The sequence below is a fragment of the Misgurnus anguillicaudatus genome, chromosome 3 (genome assembly GCF_027580225.2).
Source record: "Misgurnus anguillicaudatus chromosome 3, ASM2758022v2, whole genome shotgun sequence".
NCBI lineage: Eukaryota > Metazoa > Chordata > Actinopteri > Cypriniformes > Cobitidae > Misgurnus > Misgurnus anguillicaudatus.
The window spans coordinates 9,876,355-9,900,081 of record NC_073339.2 but is presented as its reverse complement, the minus strand read 5'-3'; the positions used below and the strand labels follow the sequence as shown (position 1 = coordinate 9,900,081).

Below are 23,727 nucleotides of genomic sequence, written 5' to 3'. Positions count from 1 at the left end.
TCCCACCCCTCAGTGTTTACATCCGGGTCGTAATAATGGCACGCTTGTGAGAGCTACATGTGAGTTTCTGCATGAGGATATTTACACTGATCTACAAACAGTTTATAACGTAAGTACTGTCATGTTAGTTTTATGTATACGGCTGTTTGAAACTAAATGCTGTCTATTTAAAGGTAAAGTAAAAGAAACTTAGTACTAAAATAAATATGCTTTGCACGAAAACTGGTAACTGTTCATAAATGCATGTTTGTAAAACATTCGAGAGCTTGGCATTTCAAAGAAATGTGTGTTTTTAAATATCAAAACATTAAGATATGTATTGCTTTTCAGTTGTTGTGGCTATTTTTATTGCTTGTTTTATCTCATTTTAAGTAATATTGAGGCCCCACTGAATGTCTATTCTTGAGGCCCCTACTGGGCCCTCGACCCCTGGTTCAGAAACACAGATTTAGGTGGTCTGTTTAAACTAAATAGAGTTAAGGAGTTTGTTTAATTACTGAGATTTAAAAGTAGGTCATTGGTGAGAAATGGAGTCCATGGAGGAAGATTTCCCCCGAGGTGGCACACAAAAGACACAGGTGGACAAACCTGTGAAGTCCCATGAAGTGGACAATCTCTTTCAGGTATGTGATGATAGACAAGCAGTGACTTTTGTTTGAGTGATGACTGTACGTGCATGTAATGAATGTAATAAAATTGGTTTCAGTCACACGAACCAGAGGTTAAAAAGAAGAGAAAGACTGCGAAACACGATGATGGGAAGGATGTAAAAAGGCAGAAAGTGGATGCAGGGGGTTTAATGCTCAATACTGCCACCAGTGTGGAAATTCTTCATCTTCGGGTAGGTTAAAATGTGTATGAAAGACATAAATACAAAATCTAGAGATGCACCGATATTACATTTTTCCACCGATATCGATAGGCGGTTATTCGGGCCGATATTTGCCGATAGCTATAGTTTGGTGGTTATATTAACTTACATTAACTACATTTTCTGAATGTTTATTCATCATTCATATGATGACCATTAATATTGAACATTAAACTGGTGATGTTTCTTTACATTTTCTATCCACAGAGCTCAAATTCATTGCATTTTCCTGTTCTCTTTTGATTAGCAGGATATATCGGCCGTTATAAACTGATCGGTCAATAAAAACCAAATTTCACACTATTGGCCAATTTAAAACAGCCGATAGTGTGAAATTTGGTTTTTATTGACCGATATATCGGTGCATCTCTAGTAAAATACTTTTTTACAATACACCTACTTGCACTGCAATGTATGCAATTGTTTGTACATTTTTGATAATAATGCACTTCAAACTAGAGGTCGACCGATATGTGTTTTTTCAGGGTCGACGTTGATACCGATTATTAAAATAGCGCATTTAAGAATTACATTTCTTTGTCGGCAAATCGGCTTTTAAAATGACCGATGTCGAAAATCTGCCAAATGTTAAATATTTTCGAATTTTTCCATAATCGGCCAGATTGATAATCGGTCGACCCCCCTGCCCCGCCCCAATTTCAAAGATTAAACAAAGTTATGTTTAGTTTAGTTTAGTTTATTTAAATAAACACAAAAACTCATGTTAGTGTTACATTATCCTGCTCTTCTCTGTTTTTTAGAATCTGAAAGTTGGCACTCTCTTGCTGGGCTGTGTAAGGGAAGTTTTAGATTTGGAGGTAGTTGTGGGTCTGCCAAGTGGCCTTGTTGGTTACCTTCCGATCCACAACATCTGTGACACCTACACCAAGATCCTTGTTGACAAACTGGACTCTGAACACAGTTTGGAGGTAACATACAGTAGATATTGCATTTCCTTTCCACATTCCGTTTTTGTGCATGTGTCATATTAAACAATAATACAATATATTTTTGTGTTTTTCTCATTCGTAGGAAGTTGTCGCCCTCTCTGATCTTGTTGCTCCTGGAACTCTGGTCAGATGTGTTGTATCTTCTTTAGAGTCCCCTGTAGACGGCCATATTAGTCTTAAACTGTCAATCAACCCAAAAGAGATTAACAAGGGTTTGAGTGCGGGCGCCTTAAAACCTGGAATGGTGAGATCACACGCTTGGGATGGGTGTTTAAAAAATGTGTGCAGTTATTAACAGGATTAGATGATATGAATAAAACCGCAATAGTTCAGAGCATTCATAAATATTGATTCATAACATCATCATTATTTTTACATTTATTAGTAAGGTGAAATCAAACCCTCTTAATATTTTAGACGCTGAGCGGTTGTGTGGAGAGTGTGGAAGATCACGGATTCCTGGTTGACATCGGGATCAGCGGCACTAAAGCATTCCTGCCTAAAAAGAGCACGTTCTCGAAGCAAAGTGAGAAATCCAGATTCGAAAATCGCATTAGCTAGCTCTCGTGAGCTTATGATGTTGAGTGTTTGTTCATCTCAGATCTCAAGGTGGGCCAGTACGTGTTGAGCCTGCTTGAGGAAGTGAAGAACGAAGGGCGAGTGGTGCGCCTGTCTCTGGACCCAAAGGCTCTCGGTAAGGCTATTGCTGGGACTCAGCATGGATGGACGCTGGACAGTCTCCTGCCTGGCCTGCTTATCCGTGTGCGCATAAAAAAGGTACGAAAAATCCCTCACCTTAATTTTAAGTGCATTAGCATCTTTTATGAGACACTTAAATGCAGCTCGGATGTCCTCTCGTGGTAGGTGACTCCTCATGGGCTTCTTGTGGAGTATCTGTCATCTTTCAGCGGGGTCGTTGATTTTTTGCATATTGATCAAGACAAAGCTGCTAGCTACAAAGTGGGAGATGAGGTAAGGGATTTTAACCGTGTATTTAAACCGCATACATTTGTAGTGACGCATTTTCCCTATTTCCCTCTACTTTTTGAGCACATGGCTTTGGCCTGCAGTTTTTATCTGTGAAGTCTAATCTTCTGCGTTGCCCTCATTCCCAGGTCCTGGCAAGGGTTTTGTACGTTGAGCCCTCCAATCGGCTTGTCAGCCTTTCCCTGCGCAGCCATCTGCTGCCACCAGGGGGCATCACACTGGATAACTTCAGCAGCGAGCGAGTGGGTGAGGTTGTTGAGGGCTGTACGATGACTGCCGTACACCATCACTCTGGGGCATTGATGGAGATGCCCGACCATACAATGGCCTTTGCGCACGTAAGCACAGAACGCAAACATTGCTTCTATTGTTTAGTGTATTTTACAAATTGGTGGAAATTTGTTAAGATGTTTATGCATGATTTTATCTTAAAGTGACTTACAGCACAGTCAAATTATCCGTAATTGTGTTTCCTTGAAATCTTACCAATTGCCTTGGCATATGTAGTGGCACAAACTACTACTAATGTGCTGTTATCGTGACACTTTTCCTCGAAATTTTAATCTAGAAAAACCAAATGAAGGAGCCTAAAGAAGAATTCAACCCAAATCGTTTGCTGGCCAAGCCCAAACATGCTCTGAGAATCACAGATTACAGCCCAATGGAGCAAATGCACATGGTTTCACTACGCAAGTGAGTGTTTACATCTGTTTGTCAAGTTATACGTTTTTATATAATACAGAATTGTGACCATCTAGCTGCTGCGTTCATTTTTTTTAGTTGTTTAAATAATACATTTGTATTGTTTTTTAGGAGCACCATTGAAGTATCATTCTTCAGATACCAAGACATTAAAGTGGGGCAAATTGTTGAGGTGGGCAATAACACGAAACCAAATAAGATTTTTAAAATGTCACACAGTAGATGTAATGTGTCACAAACCTGTTTGTGTGTTTCAGGGCACAGTTATTAGTTTGCAGAAATACGGCATGTTTGTGAGGATTACGGACCACCTCAAAGGAATGATACCCTCGATTCACCTTGCCGACGTTACTCTAAAAAACCCAGAGAAAAAGTTTCACGAGGGCATGAAAGTCAAGTGCAGGGTAAGGCCTGTTTTTAGTCTTTACACATGAATTAAAGTTTTCTCTATTTTAGGCTATTATTATTTTGATGCTCTCTTAAAAATTAATTTTGATGTCCTTTTTTAAATGATAATAACTAATTGAATATCATTTTGTGTTTAGGTCTTAACCGTGGATGCAACTACTAAGCGACTGCACCTAACAAACAAAAAGGCCCTGGTGGAGTCCACGCTCCCCATCTTTAAATCCTACTCTGACGCGAAATTGGGCCGCGTCTCTCATGGTTACATTGTGTGCGTGAAAAAGTTTGGCTGCATTGTGCATTTTTACGGAGAAGTGAAGGGCTTGGTGCCTGTGAGGGAACTGTCCACAGAGCTTGTGGCTAATCCAGAAGATCTATTCTTTGTCGGTCAGGTCAGTGATAAGATGCACAGTGGTTCTGATTTGCTAAACACATGCCAGTATATTAAAGGGCACCTATTGTCCCATTCACGATTTTACATTTCCTTTGGTGTGTAAGTGTGTATTAGTACATGTTAACGATATGTTAAAGGTACATATGCCAAAGGAAACAATCACGCGGGTTATCGTTTTCAAAGTAAATCTTTTTTCTTGGACAACAACAAACACACGGATTGTAGGCCACAGTTTACTTTCTGAGATTGGTGATGTGGACAATACCGACATTATAATAATTCCTCCCGCTTCGCACTCACAGCCTGTAAGTTAGGTCATGTTAGCATTGCATTGTGAGCGAATCTTTCAAACATGGTAAGGAGCGTCACATTTCCGGCTGATGTCAGAGGTATTCAGGCCAATCACAACGTACAGATTAGCTGGCCAATCAGGGACAGCACTTTTCAGATTGATGACTTTTGTACAAAATGAATGATTTTGAGGAACGCAGGATATCTGAAGCTACCAAAATTTACGGTATGTGGAAAACCATAAACCACTCGTACACATTGTATTATACCAAATACACAAAGTAATGTTTTTTTTTTTTTTTTTTTTTTTGCAATGAAATAGGTGCCCTTTAATATATCAGTAAGGTCTTTGATAAATGCCTGTTATAATAAAATATGTTCACAAAAGAACAAAATGTTCTATGTTGCTGTGTTTAGTTAAAGGCATTGTAAGATTTTTGCCTTAAAGGGATAGTTCACCCAAAAATGAAAATAGTGTCATTAATGACTCACCCTCATGTCGTTCCAAACTCGTAAGACCTTCATTCATCTTCGAAGCGCAGTTTAAGAGGTTTTAGATTTAGTCTGAGAGCTTGTTGACCCTTCATTGAAAATCTACGTACGGTATACTGTCCATGTCTAGAAAGGTAATAAAACATCATCAAAGTAGTCCATGTGACATCAGTGGGTCAGTAAGAATGTGTTGAAGCATCGAAAATTTGGTCCAAAAAAAAAAAATGTAACGACTTTATTCAGCATTGTCTTCTCTTCTGCGTCTGATGTGAAACGCACGCGCGAGACTAAAGTCACGTGACTGCAGTGAGGCGGATGACGTGTTATCCTCAGACATGTTTGCAAAGTTTTTTTTTTTTTTTCAAATTTACAGCATGAGTCTCCCTCAGACTGTAAACACAAAAAAAACAGCTGGGGCGCACCAGATAACACGTCAGACGCATCGTATGTCATCCGTGTCATTGCAGTCACGCGCATGCGCTTCACAACAGACGCGGAAGAGAAGACAATGCTGAATAAAGTCGTAACTTTTGTTATTTTTGTACCCAAATGTATTTTTGATGCTTCAATATATTCTAACTGACCCACTGATGTCACATTGACTACTTTGATTATGTTTTATTACCTTTCTGGACATGGACTGTATACCGTTAACTAGATTTTCAATGAAGGGTCAACAAGCTCTCAGACTAAATATAAAACATCTTAAACTGTGTTCTGAAAATGAACGGAGGTCTTACGAGTTTGGAGTCATTAATGACACATTTTTGTCATGCAGCTGAATATGTTTAGTTCACAGTAATTAATGCTATTAATGTTTTTCTTGCAGGTCGTCCAAGCCAAAGTTTTAAATTGTGATGTAGCAAACGAGAAACTGCTCTTATCCTTCAAGGCCGTAACTGAGGGCGATGTAAAGGAGGCACAGACGGCAAAGTTTGATTTTGAAGTCGGAAAGGTAATTTTTTTTTTAGAAAGCAGTAGATCGCAAATTCTTTAAATGATTACATTTTATTAGTTTTTGCAACTAACTTCATTTTTCTTTCCCTTTAGATGGTTGATGTAAGAGTGCGCCACAAAGTCCTGGATGGCCTGGAAGTCTCCATTCTACCCGAAGGGACGCCGGCTTTTCTACCCACGGTGCATCTCTCTGATCACGTGACCAACTGCATGAATTTGTGGGAAGCGCTGGAGGAGGGGGACGACATCTCCAATGCAGTGTGCCTCAACAAGTCAACAAAGGGTGTTGTATCCTCGCATAACCTTTGTTAATGAGTTACTTGTTTGGGTTTTTTGTATTTTTCATACCCATAGGTTTCAGACCTCCTGATACAATCGTTCAGTTCTCCTTAACCTATAAAACTATTCAGATCCTTACCAAGAAACCTTCAATAAAGGCCTGTCTAGAGGATGGAGGCGTTCCTAAAGCATTCTCAGAGCTGCATGTGGGTTTGCAGATGGTGGGTTGGGTGAAGAACGTCATGACTTACGGAGTCTTCATCAGCTTTCCTCACGGTCTCTTCGGCCTCGCCCCCAAAGCTGTACGTGGATTTTATGTGTTGCTTGATTTGTCGTCAATTTACACAAAGCTTTTTGAAAGCATTGTCGATGTAAACTTGATGTGTTTCGGTCTCACAGGCCATGGGTGAGCAGTTTATCAAGGACACCTCTGAAATCTTCGCTATTGGACAGACGGTGGTCGCTAAGGTGACCAATCTGGATGAGGAGAAGAAAAGGTTTCTGGTCAGTCTTAAGGTGTCAGAATTAATCCCTGAAGATGACGCCCAAGACAGACTGATCCAGGGCCAAAAGGAAAGGAGGGCCATAGCTGAGATGGTGACAGGCAGAGGTATGATTTTCCCACTTTTAAAGGGAATAGGGCATGGAATGATCCCTTAAAATGAAACCTAGTGTCCTAGTATTGCCTATTATAAGATATGTTTCTGTGTCTTTTCAAGGTGAATCTGACCTCCTTCAGCAGCTTGCATCTGTGTCAGTCGGAGATAAAATGAAGATGGTCGTGGAAGATACCAGAGAAGACGGCTCGGTCACACTGACCTCAGATCAGCTCAGTGAAGCCACCGTATTGGCACCCAAATATCACACAACAGGTGAGGATATTGAACTGAATTAATGGTATGAAGTTCATGGGTTTGATTCTCAGGAAACACACGTACTGTTAAAAATGTAAACCTTGAATGTCCGTAAGTTGCTTTAGATAAACTCATCAGCCAAATGCTTAAATCTGAAGTAAGTGTAGAAAGTTGGTGAACTACCGTCTTTTTTAAAATCCGATCAAATTTGTGTTTTAGGAGTGAATGTGACTCCAGGTTTCAAGCTCACGGCTGTTGTGCTTCACGTCAACCCTTTGAAATCTCAGGTCATTGTGTCGCTGTTGCCAAAGTTGACCGCAAAGAGAAAAACTGTGAGTACAACTCTGCTTTTAATATATAAAAGGGAAATTTCACTACTTTTTAAAGATTTTTAAGATGTCAAATAAATCTTTGGTGTCCCCAGAGTCTGTATGTGAAGTTTTATCTCAAAATATCATATGGATAATTTATTATAGTGTGTTAAAATTAGTGCTGTCAGAAGATTAATCACGAATAATCGCATACAAAATAAAAGTTTGTGTTTGCATAATATATTGGTTTGTGTTGTGTGTAATTATTATGCATGTATGAATACACACACACACACACACACGTATACATCTAACAATAAATATCAATTATATCAAAATCTAAATAAATATATATACTAGCGCTGGGCATAGATTAATCTAGATTAATCTCATACAATAAAAGTAATTTTTGCATAACATATGAGTTTGTGCTGTGTTTAACTATTATGTATATATATATATACACACACATGCATATATGCATTTAAGAAACTTTTACATGTGTGTGTGTGTGTGTGTGTGTGTGTGTGTGTGTGTGTGTGTGTGTGTGTGTGTGTGTGTGTATATATACATAATATTTACACACATCATATATTATGCAAACAATAATTACTTTTATTTTGTATGAGATTAATCTATGCCCAGCCCTAATATATATACATGTTAATGTTTTTAAAATACATGCATCCATGTGTGTTTATTTATATATACAAAATAATTACACACAGTGCACACACATATATTATGCAAACACAAACTTTTATTATGTATGCGATTATAATCTTTTGACACCCCTAGTTAAAATTGCCACTTTGTAGTTGTGAGCAAAATGTGCTGTTTTGTGTGTGTCCTTTATAATGCAAATGAGCTGATCTCTGCACTAAATGGCAGTGCTTTGGTTGGATAGTGCAGATTAAGAGGCAGTATATCCCCTTCTGACATCACAAGGGGAAACAAATTTCAATTACCTATTTTTTCACATGCATGCAGAGAATGGTTTACCAAAACTAAGTTTCTAGGTTGATAAAAGCACTGAGGACCCAATTATAGCGCTAAAACTTTGAAAAAGTCTGATTTTCGTGGTCACCTTTAATATGCATTTTTATAAATTTTATAACATTTTTGATTTTGTTGTCTTCGTTCAGCTGCGTCAAGGCTCGGAGCTCGCTGCCACAATCCAGTACATTGACGAAGACTTCGCCGTCATCTCATTGGATGATACCGGTCACCTGACCGTCATCCCCACCAAGACTCACTTAAACGACTTCATCAACTTGGAATCAAAGAAGTACTCGGTCGGTTTCTGTCTGAATGTGACCGTGGAGGACCCGAGCTGTGAGGAGTTGGGAGGGCTTCCTCTCGTAGTGTGCAAAGGCCAGGACGAGCACGCCAAATCGAAGGGCAAAGGCTCAGCACAAGCCCACAGTCTTGGGGCGGTAGTGACCGCTAAAGTCACGAAGGTGAAACCCCTGGCTGTACTCGTGACGTTGCCGACAGGGATCACAGGAAGCATCCACGTGTCCGAGATAGAGGAGTCGCCTTCGGTCGGCAGCTTTCCCACATCATCCCTGAGGGTCGGGACGGAGGTCCAAGCCAGGGTGATTGGAGGACACGCAGTTCGCGGTCACAGGTATAATGCTACGTTGCAACATTTATGTCATATTTACAGACTTTAATGTTGTCATGAAAAATAGGAAAATATAAATGCATGATTTAGTGATGTGACTCAGTTTGAGGTGTGTAGTCTTCAAAACACTGATTTTAATGAGTTATATAAACATGTTTGCTTTCTCAACAGGTTTTTGCCAGTGACTCATTCCAGTTTTAAGTCCGCCCTTCCTGAACTTACACTTTTGCCAAGGTACATGTTTGTTCATACAACAGTTCTCTTTACATAAAAAGAAAATATGATCGGTATTGCCCACATATTGAGGTTTGATAAAGAAACAATAAGGGAATGAGTTTGGGTTTGAAGTTACTCCTGGTCATGTAAATTTGAATATTTTGGAGAAATGTGCTCAAAGTTGCCATCTTTTTCAGTAAACTAAAAAATGCAGGCACACAAACCGTGGACAAAGTGAAAAACTACAAACCTGGTGATGAGATCATATGCTTCCCATCAAAGGTAACTGAAATAATCATAAAAGGCGAAATGATAATGCAAAAGCGGTTTAACTAACCGGTGCTTTGTTTCTTAGTACAACTCACAATCGAAATGCTTGGAAGTTCAAGTCAAGCCCAACATCCTGGGGACAGTTGAGCTGTTGGCTATGATTAGCAAACCTGGGGTGAGTCTTCTGATGACTTTATCATTTTATATTTCTTATCCAGCATGTACTGTATATGGGTGCTTTCAAGTTGTATAGACGGTTTCATCGAACGCACGTGCGGTGACGCGATACGCGTCTAGTCCGAACTTTACTTCCGGTTTCAGTTTTTTAATGGTCTGACTAGTTGCTAAACTGAACTCTTGAACAAATACCTTGTCGAAAAAAAAATATATTTTGGTTGCTTAGGTAATCTAAGTGTTGGTTATTTTTCTTGTTATATAATAAACTACGTTTATAGTACTTTGTTGTTATTTATTCTTTGCGGAGTTTACCGGAAGTTACGTGCGGACCACGAAAGCCGCTTGTTTATGTTGTTACTGCTGAAACAGTCTATACTCAGGGATTCAAACCCATTATGTTGCACCAACAGTTAAGCACAATTTATACTTCTTTGTCGAGTTTATGGTGTTGCATACCATATGACGTAGCCTGATGCGCACATCCCCACCTCCTGCGTCATTCTACACAGACTGCAAGTACTGTGATTGGTCTGCAAGAACCCCTCCCTTAGGTAAAAAAAAGCCGATATATAGCGTAACAAGCTTTTCTGTTTCGAACAGTAAAAAATAAAAACAACGAAGTTGAGGAGCGACATTTTACAACTCGTAGCAAAAGTCATCTCCCATCACTGCTGATACTCCTAAGAACAACGTACACAACAAATTGCTGCTGCTTCAGCTTTTGGCTTGATTTTGTAGGTAACACCAGTAACATCCCCGTTGACATTGTCTACTAGCAGTTTTCATGTAGATGTGGACAAGTATAACGAAATATAAGCATATCACAGCATTGATCTACTCGCCTCCCATCACCGTGATGCCCAGTCGATGTCTGGCCAGCGACCACCAACCGCTTCCCTTTAATTTCTAAATTTTTTTTAAAGGGACACTCTACTTTTTTTGATAAATGCTAATTTTCCAGCTCCCCTAGAGTTAAACATTTGATTTTTACCGTTTTGGAATCCATTCAGCTGATATCTAGGTCTGGTGGTACCACTTTTAGCATAGCTTAGCATAATCCATTGAATCTGATTAGACCATTAGCATCGCGCTAAAAAATAACCAAAGAGTTTTGAATTTTTTCCTATTTAAAACTTGACTCTTCTGTAGTTACATTGTGTACTAAGACTGACGTAAAATTAAAAGTTGCGATTTTCATTGCGCCTGCTGCAACCATGTTACGGCAGCAAAGTCCTTGATTATTATGCCAGAATGAGAATATAGTCCTAGCCATATCTGCCTAGAAAATTGCAATTTTTAAATTTCCGTCGGCCTTATTACACGATGTAACTACAGAAGAGTCAAGTTTTAAATAGGAAAAATATCAAAACTCTTTGGTTATTTCTTAGCGTGACGCTAATGGTCTAATCAGATTCAATGAATTATGCTAAGCTATGCTAAAAGTGCTAGCGCCAGACCCGGAGATCAACTGAATGGATTCCAAATCATTAAGATTCAAATGTTCAACTCTAGGGGAGCTGGAAAATGAGCATATTTTCAAAATAAGTGTTGTGTCCCTTTTAATATGTAGTATTTTTCTACTGGATTGCCTAAGTTTGCCCAGTGACAACCATCCACTTCCTTTAACTTTTCATTTTAAAAATTGACGGCACAACAGTAACAAAAAATATAATTGGTTCTTGCATTGTGGCTAGTTGTCCATTTTCTTAAAAGAAAAATCCAGATAATTTACTTATCACCATGTCATCCAAAATGTTGATGTCTTTCTTTGTTCAGTCGAGAAGAAATTATGTTTTTTGAGGAAAACATTGCAGGATTTTTCTCATTTTAATGGACTTTAATAGAACCCAACATTTAATACTTAACTCAACACGTAAAAATTTTTTTCAATGGAGTTTCAAAGGACTATAAACAATCCCAAACGAGGCATAAGGGTCTTATCTAGCAAAACGATTGTCATTTTTGACAAGAAAAATAACAAATATACACTTTTAAAGCACAACTTCTTGTCTAGATCCGGTCCAGCGCGACCTTAAGTAAATGCGTATTGACGTAGGGAGGTCACGTGTTACATAAATAAAACGCACATTCGCGGACCATTTTAAACAATAAACTGACACAAAGACATTAATTAGTATCAGTTGACATACAACAACGTCGGAACGGTCCTCTTTCAACACACTTGTAAACACTGGGGCGAAGTTTCGCGTTCATCTTCTGTGACCTCTTGACGTCATGACGTATTGCGTGCGGGGACATGCTAGCGCATCACGACCGGATCTAGATGAGAATTCGTGCTTTAAAAGTGTAAATTTGTTATTTTTCTTGTCAAAAATGACAAACGTTTTGCTAGATAAGACCCTTATGCCTCGTTTGGGATTGTTTATAGTCCTTTGAAACTCTGTTGAAAAAAACTGTTAAGTGTTGAGTTAAGGGTTAATTGTTGGTGTCTATTAAAGTCCATTAAAATGAGAAAAATCCTGCAATGTTTTCCTCAAAAAACATAATTTCTTCTCGACTGAACAAAGAAAGACATCAACATTTTGGATGACATGGTGGTGAGTAAATGATCTGGATTTTTCTTTTAAGCAAATTGAATATTCCTTTAACTTTTAATTTGTTCTTACAGCAAGTTAAACACCCACAGAAGCTCTTTAAACCTGGAGAGGCCGTTTCAGCAAAGGTGGTTGGAAATAACCCTCACAGGAGCGGTCAGCTTTCCCTGTCACTCACTGGTAACACATACAGATTTATCATTTAAGATATTAAGTATAAGTAATGAATGTTTTTTTTCTTTTAAAACATTGAGATCGTTGGTGGTGCTTATGCCACCGTGACGCACGTCGCGACCATCCCTCGGGTGTCTTTAGCATTTCCTGTGTGTGTCGTTACTGTAGGGACGTGCAAGCTGGAGCAAGGATCGGTCGTCATGGGGATGGTTTGGAAAGTCGAGCCTGACAAGGGACTGTTTGTCAAACTTCCGTTTGGGAATTCGGGGTTTGCGTCTTTGATGGATCTCTCTGACGCATACGCAGACAACCCGCTGGAGGCTTACAAAGAGGGACAAGTTATCCGGTGAGTCAAAACATGACCTAGTTAAAATGATTTATACATATGTGACCCTGTCTGTGAAATCCAGGCCAAAGTCTGATTATAATCTAATAATGAGATGGCGAGCATCAAAGTTTGATTTCACATCGATTTCAATCTTTGACATGACCTTACTTAGTCAATATTAAAGATATCAAGGTTGTGTCATCATAATAGGTTTTTGTTTAAGTTGAATATGTTTTTTTGTGTGTGTGTTTTGTTCAGGTGCTGTATGATCGGGGAAGAAAAGGGACATTTCGATGTTTCACTACGTCCTTCTAGGTATATAAACGGCTGACAAAATAAGATGAAATCTTGCAAATGTTAATCACTCAATCATTTTTTGTATTGATGGCATTTTCTAGGTTCATTTAACAGTTTGATTAGTTTATATTTTAGCCAACCGCCGTTTGAAACAACCCAATATTCTTTGCAGAATAAATAAGGACCAGCAAATCAATCTTAAAGACCCGGAAATTCAATCTGTTGCTGACATAAAAGAGGGTCAGATTATCAGAGGATATGTGAAAACCGTTGGGGATGAAGGCATATTTGTGAGGTAAAATGATACTTTACACTACTTTTTGGTCATTTTGAATAATGCTGTTTTAGTCTCTAAGTATTACACATATATATATTTGTTTTAAAGGTTATCCAGGACCCTTGACGGAAGAGTACAGTTTCAACACGCTACAAAATACTTCATGAACGATCCTAAAATAATTTCCAAATACATTACCCAGAATGCATTGATATCCGCCAAGGTTCTCAGGTACGCATGGTGCAAATGTAATTATGTGTATGTAATAGGGCTGCATGATATTTAAGGAAAATGTCATATGCTTTGACTTGTTAAATAATGGGACGTATAGTACAATAATGCTTTTAGTTTGTAAAAACGGTATTACTTTACAATAACGTTGTATTAGTAAACATAACTAAATGCATTACTAACATAAACAAACTATGGACAATATAGTTTCTCAATGTTTGTTCATTCTTGTTAATGTTAGTTTATGTTGATAAAATTATTTGTGTTAGTTACAATGTTTGATTAAAAAACAAAATGTATTAGTAAATGCCGAAATTAACATGAACTAAGATTAATAAATTATATAGAAGTATTGTTCGTTGATAGTTCATGTTAGGTAATGCATTAAAGACACACTCCACTGTTTTTTAAAAAATGCTAATTTTCCAGCTCCCCTAGAGTTAAACATTTAATTTTTACTGTTTTGAAATCCATTCAGCTGATATCCGGGTCTGGCGTTAGCACTTTTAGCATAGCTTAGCACAATCCTTTGAATCTGATTAGACCATTAGCATTGCGCATAAAAAAATAACCAAAGAGTTTGGATATTTTTCCTAATTTAAAACTTGACTCTTCTGTAGTTACATTGTGTACTAAGACCGACGGAAAATTAAAGTTTCGCTCTTTTAGGAAGATATGGCTAGGAACTATGTTTTATACTGTAAAAGAAGTTACTCTGGTTAATGTGTGGTCTTGTAATTAGTTTGCAGTCATAAATACTGCAAATAAATGCATTTATAAATAGATTTATTATACTATGTAACGCTGCACAGTACTGCACAAATATCAAAAACTTGAATTAGGGCTGTCACAATGATTGAATAACCGTCTCATCGCAGTTGTTTGGCTTCATCGCGATGATTTCAGATCACCACAATGATTGCACATCTCTCTAAAAACACAAGGGGGTGCTGCAGCATCTGTATTAATGAGACTATATCAGATTACTTTTAAATATGTGTTATGTGTATTAATATTTACTGCCAGATAAACCTAGCAAAAGATTTAATTTAAATAATCACAACAATGTGTGAAAATTATTTCATGAACAAACAAAAAAATGTATGAGGATTAAATTTCAAAGCAATAAAACAGGCAATTAATCGCCATATCCGTCACAATTTGTTACACAATCAACTGTCAACCAAATTTTATCGTGACAGCCCTAACTGGAATCTTGATTTTATTTGGTTCATTTTCTAATTTTCTCGAAATTAAATGGCTATTCTTGCTATATGACTGAAGCTTCCTGTTTCTGTCTGATTCAGTGTGAACACAGAGAATGTCCACGTACTCCTCTCACTTCTCACAGAGGACACTGGGAAACCAGATATTCTCCCAGAATCCCTCGAGCTGCCACTGCGTCTGATGGGGGAGGAGAAGGAAAAACACGACAAAAATACAGTCAAGAGGAAGCGCACTTCCTCTGAGAGCCAGGTGTGTGGGTGTGCTTTTGCGTCTGTGATGTTAGTTAAAGTGACATATTATGCAAAATCCACTTTTACAAGTTACAAAAAAAAAATCATTTTTAATTCCCATTAAACCAAAGCAGTCTCATTAGACATGCTCTTTTGATTCCCTTATCAATGTGATGTCACACTAACAAAGCCCTACCCATAGCCACTGACTGACTGGTTAATTTTACCCAAAAGCTTTTCTAAATGTGTTTGTTAGCCTGTTGTAGCATTAATGCGCTAAAGATACTATTGCCCCAGACTGTATTCATTGGAATCAAATCTGTTTTTAACCGAAAGCAGTAGCTCGTTTGCATTTAAAGGTACACGCATTAAAGCAGCACTTTTTTGCTCCCGCCCAAATAGGGGCATTTTTGACACGCTATGACACATGATCTGTGTGGTATTTTGAGCCAAAACACCGGAGACTTATATTACATCTTGTAAAAATGGGCATAAAATGTGCCCTTTAAAGGTGCAGTGTGTAATTTTTAGTAGGATCTCTTGACAGACATGCAAAATAATATACAAAACTATATTATCAGGGGTGTATGAAGACTTTTTTAAAATGAACTGTTATGTTTCTATTACCTTAGAATGAGACGTTTTTATCTACATACACAGAGGGTCCCCTTGGACGTGGAAGTCGCCATTTTGTGCCACCATGTTTCTACAAAAGCCCTTAACGGATAAACTTTTTTACTAAGTTTTCTCCGATGATGACATGTTTTTCCGGTGGCAGCTGCCATAGCTTCTCTATACGTTTCAAAAGCGAGGGGTGAGCAGTGGACTGAGCCGTTAATTGCATTTCGCAACCTCACCACTAGATGCTGCTAAAATTTACACACTGCACCTTTAAGTTAAACGATAATCGAGCATTTTTTGTAATTGTTCTTAAATTATATATAATGTCCCCCTCTATATTCTTTGAAGTCCCCATGTTATTTTTGCTTTTAGTATTAGTATGTTGAACACAGAGGAAGATATTTTGAAGTATGTTTGTAACAAAAAAGATCAGAACATAAGTTCAGATCTGGGGCACCATTCACTTCCATAGTAGGAAAATTATTATGAAAGTGAAGATCTGCTTCTGTGAAAATGGTACTAAACCTGTGGTTTCGTTCCACAGCAACAAGATAAAGATGAACAAAAGGTAAAAAAGAAAAAGGTTTGTGTGGTGGAAAGTGTGGAAGAGACCACCACTTTGAAAAAGAAGGGAAAAAAGAAGAAAAGGAAAGGGAAGACGGATGACAGTGACAGCGGTGTCGAGGTGTTCTTCAGAGAAGATGACGAAACCGAGTCCAGTAAACCGTCTGAGGAGGTAAAGTTAATTTCATCTGTTTTCAGACCTTGCACAGGAGTGTGTGGTATCACGTGTGTCATGGCTTTTCCTCTGCTGGTTGTTTAGAAACAGAAGAGACCTGACTGCAAGGAACGGCTGAAGGGATTATCTGGTTTCTCCTGGGACTCCACGTTGAGCTCTTTAACACCTGCAGTCACGGGAGACCATGCCCAGGAGTCCAGTGATGATGAGCAAGAAGACCAAAGCAAGGTGAGCTCACACACAAACTTACTTGAAATTAAATAAGATGATTTTAATGTGCAAAGGTTGTAGGTGAATCCCAGCAAACACACATTTGGATAATTGTCTGCTAAATCCGAACCCGTAGATTGATATTCGGATGTGTTTTTGAAAAGTTTAACTGTATGTGGGTGATTCTCACGAAAACTTGGTTTTAAAAATGACAAGCATGAAAATGTAAAAATTGCTTACATTTACTTTTTTTCCCACCAGACATTGAAAAACAAAGTCTGGAGTAAATGGGAACATTAATTTAAAAACTTTTACTTATCATTTAACACTTTGTAACATAATTTAAAAAATTAATCCCATTACCGCAACAGTCAGAAAACATCAACACATTTTCAAAATGACATGACAAACCTGAAAGAACATAATTTGGAGATTCTGCACATGCATTTAAAATCAAAGTATTATGCTTCTATTAATTAAATTAACATTTAATAAGCATCTGTTGCGGTAATGATAATCAAAATGTCGTGTAAGCATTCTGACAAGACAATATTTCAAATTAACTCTAAAAAAATGATCTTACCTGGTAGCCATCTTGAAGTAACTGGTCCATGTGCTTGGTCACTCAAAATCAAACTTTATTAAAATTCTGTATGTGTGCTTAAACTGTTCTCAAAAAGTGTTGCGGAGGATGAGAACATCAGGCATGGACACATCATTTTCCTAATTTTTCTTCATTATTATTATACATGAATATTCAGTAAATATTTTTTCTATCATCTAAAGTAGTCTAGCATCTTTTTAAACATCCATTTATTTTTTTCTTAATATTTTTGTGTTAATTTGATTAAATTACAACATAACGCATGTTCAAACACAGCCGGACACATTGCGGTAATGAGAATTTCAGCAGCAAATGAGATAAAATTTCCAATTATAAATTCTTATGTTGAAATCACACATTGTGCAAGGTAGTAGTGTTGTCACGATACCAAAATTATTGCTTCGATACCGATACTATGTCAATGGTTTCGATTCCGATACTTTTTCGATACTTTTTCTGAAAAGGGAGAAACACTCTCAAATCTCATTGCTGTGCTTTATATTAAAAACAGGACAACATTCTAATCATTTATTACACGGCTCTCTGGAATGCTTGATTCTGATTGGTCAGTTGAGACATTTGCAGGTTCGTTCTTTTCAAATAATAACCGCTCCAAATTAATAACGCATAGCCGGACTACTTGCACGAGTGAAATCGCTCGCGCCAATAAAGATCAATAAAGATTACTGTCTGTTTGGCGCCGTCTTGTGACAAACACTGGACAGCCACGACGGGACACGGACAGCTTGAGCCTGAACCTGACAAAATAGAGCATGACAGCTACGAAGCCAACACACACAAAAATACAGAATGGGGATTAAAACTTCTCAAAGACTGGCTAAAAGAGAAGAAATGGAGACAGACAAGTATGAAGCAGCGGATCTTAATAAGGTATTACGATCATTTTATGCATCTGTGCAAAGTTTCGCGGAAGGATAAAAATGTTAATTTAAAAAAAATATGCCAATAAAATGTTTAAAATTCATATTCATGTCCAGTTTTTTTTCTTATGTGGCAAGTAGCCGTGTAATAAGCGGGATAATGTAGAGGCAGCCGGTAGTTATTGGGAAATAAGCCCCTTCAGTGTGATACAAGACCCTCCGCTTCGCGTCGGGTCCTGATCACACTGTCGGGGCTTATTTCCCAATAACTACCGGCTGCCTCTACATTATCCCTTACATAACACACTAATAAATTAACATATATGAACAGCAGATATATTAAACATTTATGCAAAATATAAGATATATCAAAATATAAAAAATAAATTAGAGCAATGGCATTCAAGGTAAAAAAAAAAGAATAATTTTTGCAGCATTATCTGAGTTTTTCTCTAGTGAGCATTAGCATAGTAAAAAAGATAAACAAGTACTTAAACAAATGCATTGCTTTTTGTTTGTTAATGTTAATACATTAACATTTATATGATAAACAGATTATAGTGTAAATATGAAAATATACCTCACTGAACGACATGAGGGTTAATAAATGACGTGTTTTTGTGAACTTAAAGCACAACAGTATCTGGGTTCATTTACTTTTTACCACAGTAGAAGTATTTTCTTGTCAGCTAAAATGCTGTCTAATTTCCTAAGTCTGATAACTGTGAGGCGATTGTATTAACTTGGGTCATTACAGGCAAAACGTGACCACACGCATATCAACAACAATTTGGAAAGTCTAGAATTAATAGTTTGGGATGATTATCAATCTCTCGTCGGCGTGTCGGTCCTTCAGTGCTTTGCTAGCGCCGTTAGCACGCGGCTCTGTAGCAACGCATATTTGGCTTACTTCACTCGTGTCCTTCGGGTTCGCATGTTTATTTGACTCACATCCGAAAAAACCTCCACACAGCAACACTGCTTGGCTTTCTTGTACTGTTAAACCAGAGCGGACGAGACGAGGAGAGGAGGCGGAGCACTGTATTCACGTGCACTGTGTGTGCGGCGCCGTTTAAAAGAAAGAGAGAGAGAGAGAGCGTGCAGCTGGTGTTTGCAGAGTTACATAAAAAACAACTCGCAGCTCGTCTCGGAGTATCGATTCCGCGGGACACGAGTATTGGAATCGTTTTAAAATTTCAGTATCGATATCTATCGAAATATCGATAATTTTGACAACACTACAAGGTAGATCACAGTATTGTGTTAATTCTGATGCTTTTTAATGTTACTATATTACACATTTTAAAGTTAAATCATTAGTGCCGTGGTGTTTCAATGGTTTCGTGAGAATCACCCATGTACTGTATTCCTGAGTTGTGATTGGATGATCAGTGTTGTCTATAAAACTACTACAAATGGTCCATTTTAATGTGCCGGTGTTGCTTAGCAACCATGACTTTATTCATATTGCTACTAATAATAAATCAGACTTTTTATTAAACATGGACTGCTTTCGCCACATTCCTTTTGCTCATGCTGGTCCTAAAACCATCTTCACCCATGGTAAAATCCTCATAACGCACACTTTTGTTATAATAATTAATATAATGTTTTTGGTGTAATCATCTCATCCAATTCTTCAGACCGCGAAGAAGTCCCGTAAAGAACTTCTGCAGGAGCAGCAGACCGCGGAGCAGCAACTCGGCAAGCTGGAGGCGGAGCTTATGGATCCGTCGGCACGTCCGGACAGCGCGGCTGCGTTCGAGCGGGTGCTCCTCTCATCCCCAGACAGCTCGCTCCTCTGGCTGCAGTACATGGCTTTTCATCTGCAGGCCACGCAGATCGAGCAGGCACGAGCCGTCGCGGAGAGAGCCCTTAAAACCATCTCCTTCAGGTATAAAGGGAGACTGGGATCGTACAGCTTTATCATACCCAAGTCATATGGACTGCTGTAGTATATTAAATTGTTGTTTGTACTTAATGTAATATAATATGCATAGAAGGTTCAATACTGGCTCCAGGTCTCAGTCAGTGAATTATTTTTGTGTTTGTTTGTGCGTTCATGGATTTTAATTCAATTCGGGTTTCAAATTTAATTAGAATTCGTTCCACTAATTGAAATAAATGATTGTTTACGTAGAGAGGAGCAGGAGAAGCTGAACATATGGGTGGCCATGCTGAATCTGGAGAACATGTACGGCACAGAGGAGAGTTTGCAGAAGGTTTTCGAACGGGCCATTCAGTACTGCGAACCCCTGCCGGTGTACCAACAGCTGGCCGACATTTATGCCAATTCGGACAAGATCAAAGTGAGAATTATTCCTAATGAGTACTGATACTGTATATTCTGGCTAGGAGTGTGTTGTGTTATGAATCTTCGGCACATCACTTGTACATAATGTAAAGATGTCGTGCCTAGTAGTAATGGCCATATGAATAGTAAACGGTATCACATGGTGCAAGCCCTTTATTCTGGCTAATATTATTGTATTCATGTAAATGCTGATGTTGGGTGTACAGTGCTACTATGCATATGTATTATTTTTGCCTGTTAAAAAAGCTTAACCATATTAAATATTTCCATTCAATGGCAAGAACAGTATTGCGAAATTTGAAGTGGTAAAAATAAGCTTTCATATCAGCTTTTAATGCAGATAATGAATAATACAGTGACAGATTGATTATATGTGCCAAATTTCGAGAGGAGATAGAGAGCAGATGGTTTTTAACAATGCGGATTGTAGATAAGACATTGTGACTGCACTGTTTTGTGTATTTGTGTAGGAAGCGGAGAGTCTTTATAAAAGCATGGTGAAGCGCTTCAGGCAAGAGAAAGCCGTGTATCAGAGTTACGGCAACTTTCTGCTGCGCCAGGGCCAGAGCAATGCTGCCAATGCCCTCCTCCAGAGGGCGCTACAGAGCCTGTCCACCAAAGACCGTAAGCTTTAACGTTTTTCATATTTATTATATTGTACTTCTACCATATTTATACATATGATGCTTTTTTAACATATGCTAAATACATTTTCGAGTAAGTAAAGCTTTATTAAATGTATATTTTAAATAGTTTTAACCTTCATATGTTAAAGGAAAACACCACCATTTGTCAATTTTTTTTATGTTTTTACCTCAACTTAGACGAATGAATACATATCTATCTTTTTTCAATGCGTGCATTTAATCTTTGTACAGCACGTCATGAATGTGTTAGCATTTAGCCTAGCCCCATTCATTCCTTAGGATCCAAAGAGGGATGAACTTAGAAGCCACCAAACACTTCCATGTTTTCCCTTTTTAAAGACTGTTACATGAGTAGTTACAGTAAGTATGGTGGCACAAAATAAAATGTGGCGGTTTTTTAACTCTTTCGCCGCCATTGACGAGATATCTCGTCAATTAAGAGAAAACGCTTCCTCGCCAATGACGAGATTTTCCGTCTTTCCGCAATACCGCTATTACTTAAACAACCCGGAAGTAGCGCCTCACGTGAAAGAGAAAGAACTCCGTGTATGTTTTAAAGATCGCTCTGCATGTGATCTCTATCAAAAGTTAAAAATTGAATTATCTCAGCTTTTTGCTCAAAATTGTGTTTTTGAAGAAACCTACCCATGTTTGAGAGGTTATTACAAGAGAACTAATGAAGGTAGGATGAAACGTTTTTTTTTTTTGTTTTGTTTTTTTTAAAGCAGAGGGTCTGTTCTTTCATCTGATATATTGATTGTTTATATATTTAAAGAAGATCATTTTCTGGAAGGCATTAAACTTTTGCGAAAATCATGAAAAATGCTGGCGCTGGCTGGCAACTTTTTTTAAAAACGCTGGCGGGGAAAGAGTTAAAGAAGATAATACATGAGAACTGTATTGTATGGCGGAAGAGCACCCAGTTTGCAGCACCCCGACCCCGGCATGCAGCAACATCATCACTCCTGACTACTCCCCCTCTCGCTCAAACTTCCGTCAATATTACTGCGCCCGAGGTCGAAGTGCTGAAAACCAAGTGCTCCTCCGCCATACAACACAGCCCTCATTTTTTTCCACTTAAAATATGGCCACGTTTTATTTTGTGCCACCATACTTACTTATGTAACTACTCATGTAACAGTCTTTAAAAAGGGAAAACATGGAAGTGTTTGGTGGCTTCTAAATTCATCACTGTTTGGATCCTAAGGAATGAATGGGGCTAGGCTAAATGCTAACACATTCACGACGCACTGTACAAAGATTAAGTGTACGCATTGAAAAAAGATGGGGATTTATCCATTAATCTAAGCTGAGGTAAGAACATAGTAAAATATTGAAAATTGTGGTGTTTTCCTTTAACATATTTCAAAACGTATTTCAGGGGCAATAAATACATTTCTAATGTTACAAGCCATATTGCAAAAAAATATATTTTACTGGCAAAAATATAAAAGTCTGTATAAAATGTATACGTATGTATAAAATATTTAAAATTATAAGTATATTTAAATCTTTTCAAACCTGTTATGTTTACAGATTTGTAACATACAAAGTTTTTTTTCCAGTGCGAAATGAATATAAATGCTTTATTTTTAAAATATATTTCAAAATATTTTGTGGCCATTTTTTGTATATTTAAAAATAAATATTATTTTTTTTGGCGTATGGGTACAGCAGGCATATCTACAAAGCATAACATTTTTTAGATCATTTCTACTTTTTGCTTCTTTTCTAGATGTCGACTTGATCACCAAATTTGCACGCCTGGAGTTTCAGTATGGGAATACTGAGAGAGGCAAATCCATGTTCGAAAAAGTCCTCAGTACCTACCCCAAGCGCACCGACCTGTGGTCAGTGTTTATAGATCTGACGGTGAAGCATGGCTGTCAAAAGGAAGTGAGGTAATCATATCTGTCACCTGATGATACCCAAGTGAAAATAAGTTTGAGGATGTTACTCTATGTAGTTTATATAAGTGCAAAGAAAGAGGCACGGGTTTATCTGATCCTCTTAATCAGATTCTGTGTAATCCAGATTGAATTCAGATTTGTGTGTAAACGCAATAATACATTATCTGAAATATCTTCTTATTTATTTCAGAGAGCTTTTCGATCGCGTGATTCACCTGAGCGTGTCGGTGAAGAAGGTCAAGTTCTTCTTTAAGCGTTACCTGGAGTACGAGAAGAAAAACGGCACACCTGAGAGCATCCAGGCGGTCAAACAGAAAGCTCTAGAATATGTGGAGAGTAAAGGAGCAGAAGCCGCCAGCTAAATACATTTGATCTTATTAATTATAAATACGATCAGAAACTAAGACACACTGTAAGTGTCTCCTTATACACCTTCAAAATTCTGGGCCAGATTTTCTTGCTCATATTGAAATGATCTAGACGTGCATTTTTTTTTCATATCAGTCAATGAATTATGAATAGCTAAAGTGTTATCTATAATGTATATTATGCTTGGTATGCTAAATCTGTTTTTGTCTCTCATTGTAGAGGATTAATAGAAATATGCGAGCATTTTCTGTATGATAAAGGATTTATATGGAAAATGAGTTGACGTTTTGTAATAAAGATTATTTGAATGCTTCAGATACACAGTTATCG

General features: G+C 37.9%; 1 protein-coding gene across 1 annotated transcript; it reads left to right on the top strand.

The window, feature by feature from the left end:
* Positions 1-14: 14 nt before the first annotated feature.
* On the top strand, positions 15-23,675 carry pdcd11 (programmed cell death 11). The gene is made up of 36 exons (XM_055204555.2): positions 15-109; positions 514-623; positions 707-841; positions 1,633-1,800; positions 1,904-2,065; positions 2,239-2,347; positions 2,423-2,598; positions 2,686-2,793; positions 2,937-3,146; positions 3,377-3,501; positions 3,622-3,682; positions 3,768-3,914; positions 4,056-4,307; positions 5,922-6,047; positions 6,143-6,337; positions 6,460-6,630; positions 6,728-6,938; positions 7,048-7,200; positions 7,402-7,514; positions 8,639-9,123; positions 9,292-9,354; positions 9,534-9,618; positions 9,692-9,781; positions 12,413-12,518; positions 12,681-12,858; positions 13,099-13,155; positions 13,310-13,432; positions 13,523-13,645; positions 14,953-15,121; positions 16,268-16,459; positions 16,547-16,690; positions 19,801-20,051; positions 20,298-20,466; positions 20,942-21,095; positions 22,854-23,019; positions 23,219-23,675. The coding sequence occupies exons 2-36, from the start codon at positions 528-530 to the stop codon at positions 23,388-23,390; spliced, it is 5,445 nt and encodes a 1,814-aa protein (XP_055060530.2). The 5' UTR covers positions 15-109; positions 514-527; the 3' UTR covers positions 23,391-23,675.
* The last annotated feature ends 52 nt before the right edge of the window (positions 23,676-23,727 follow it).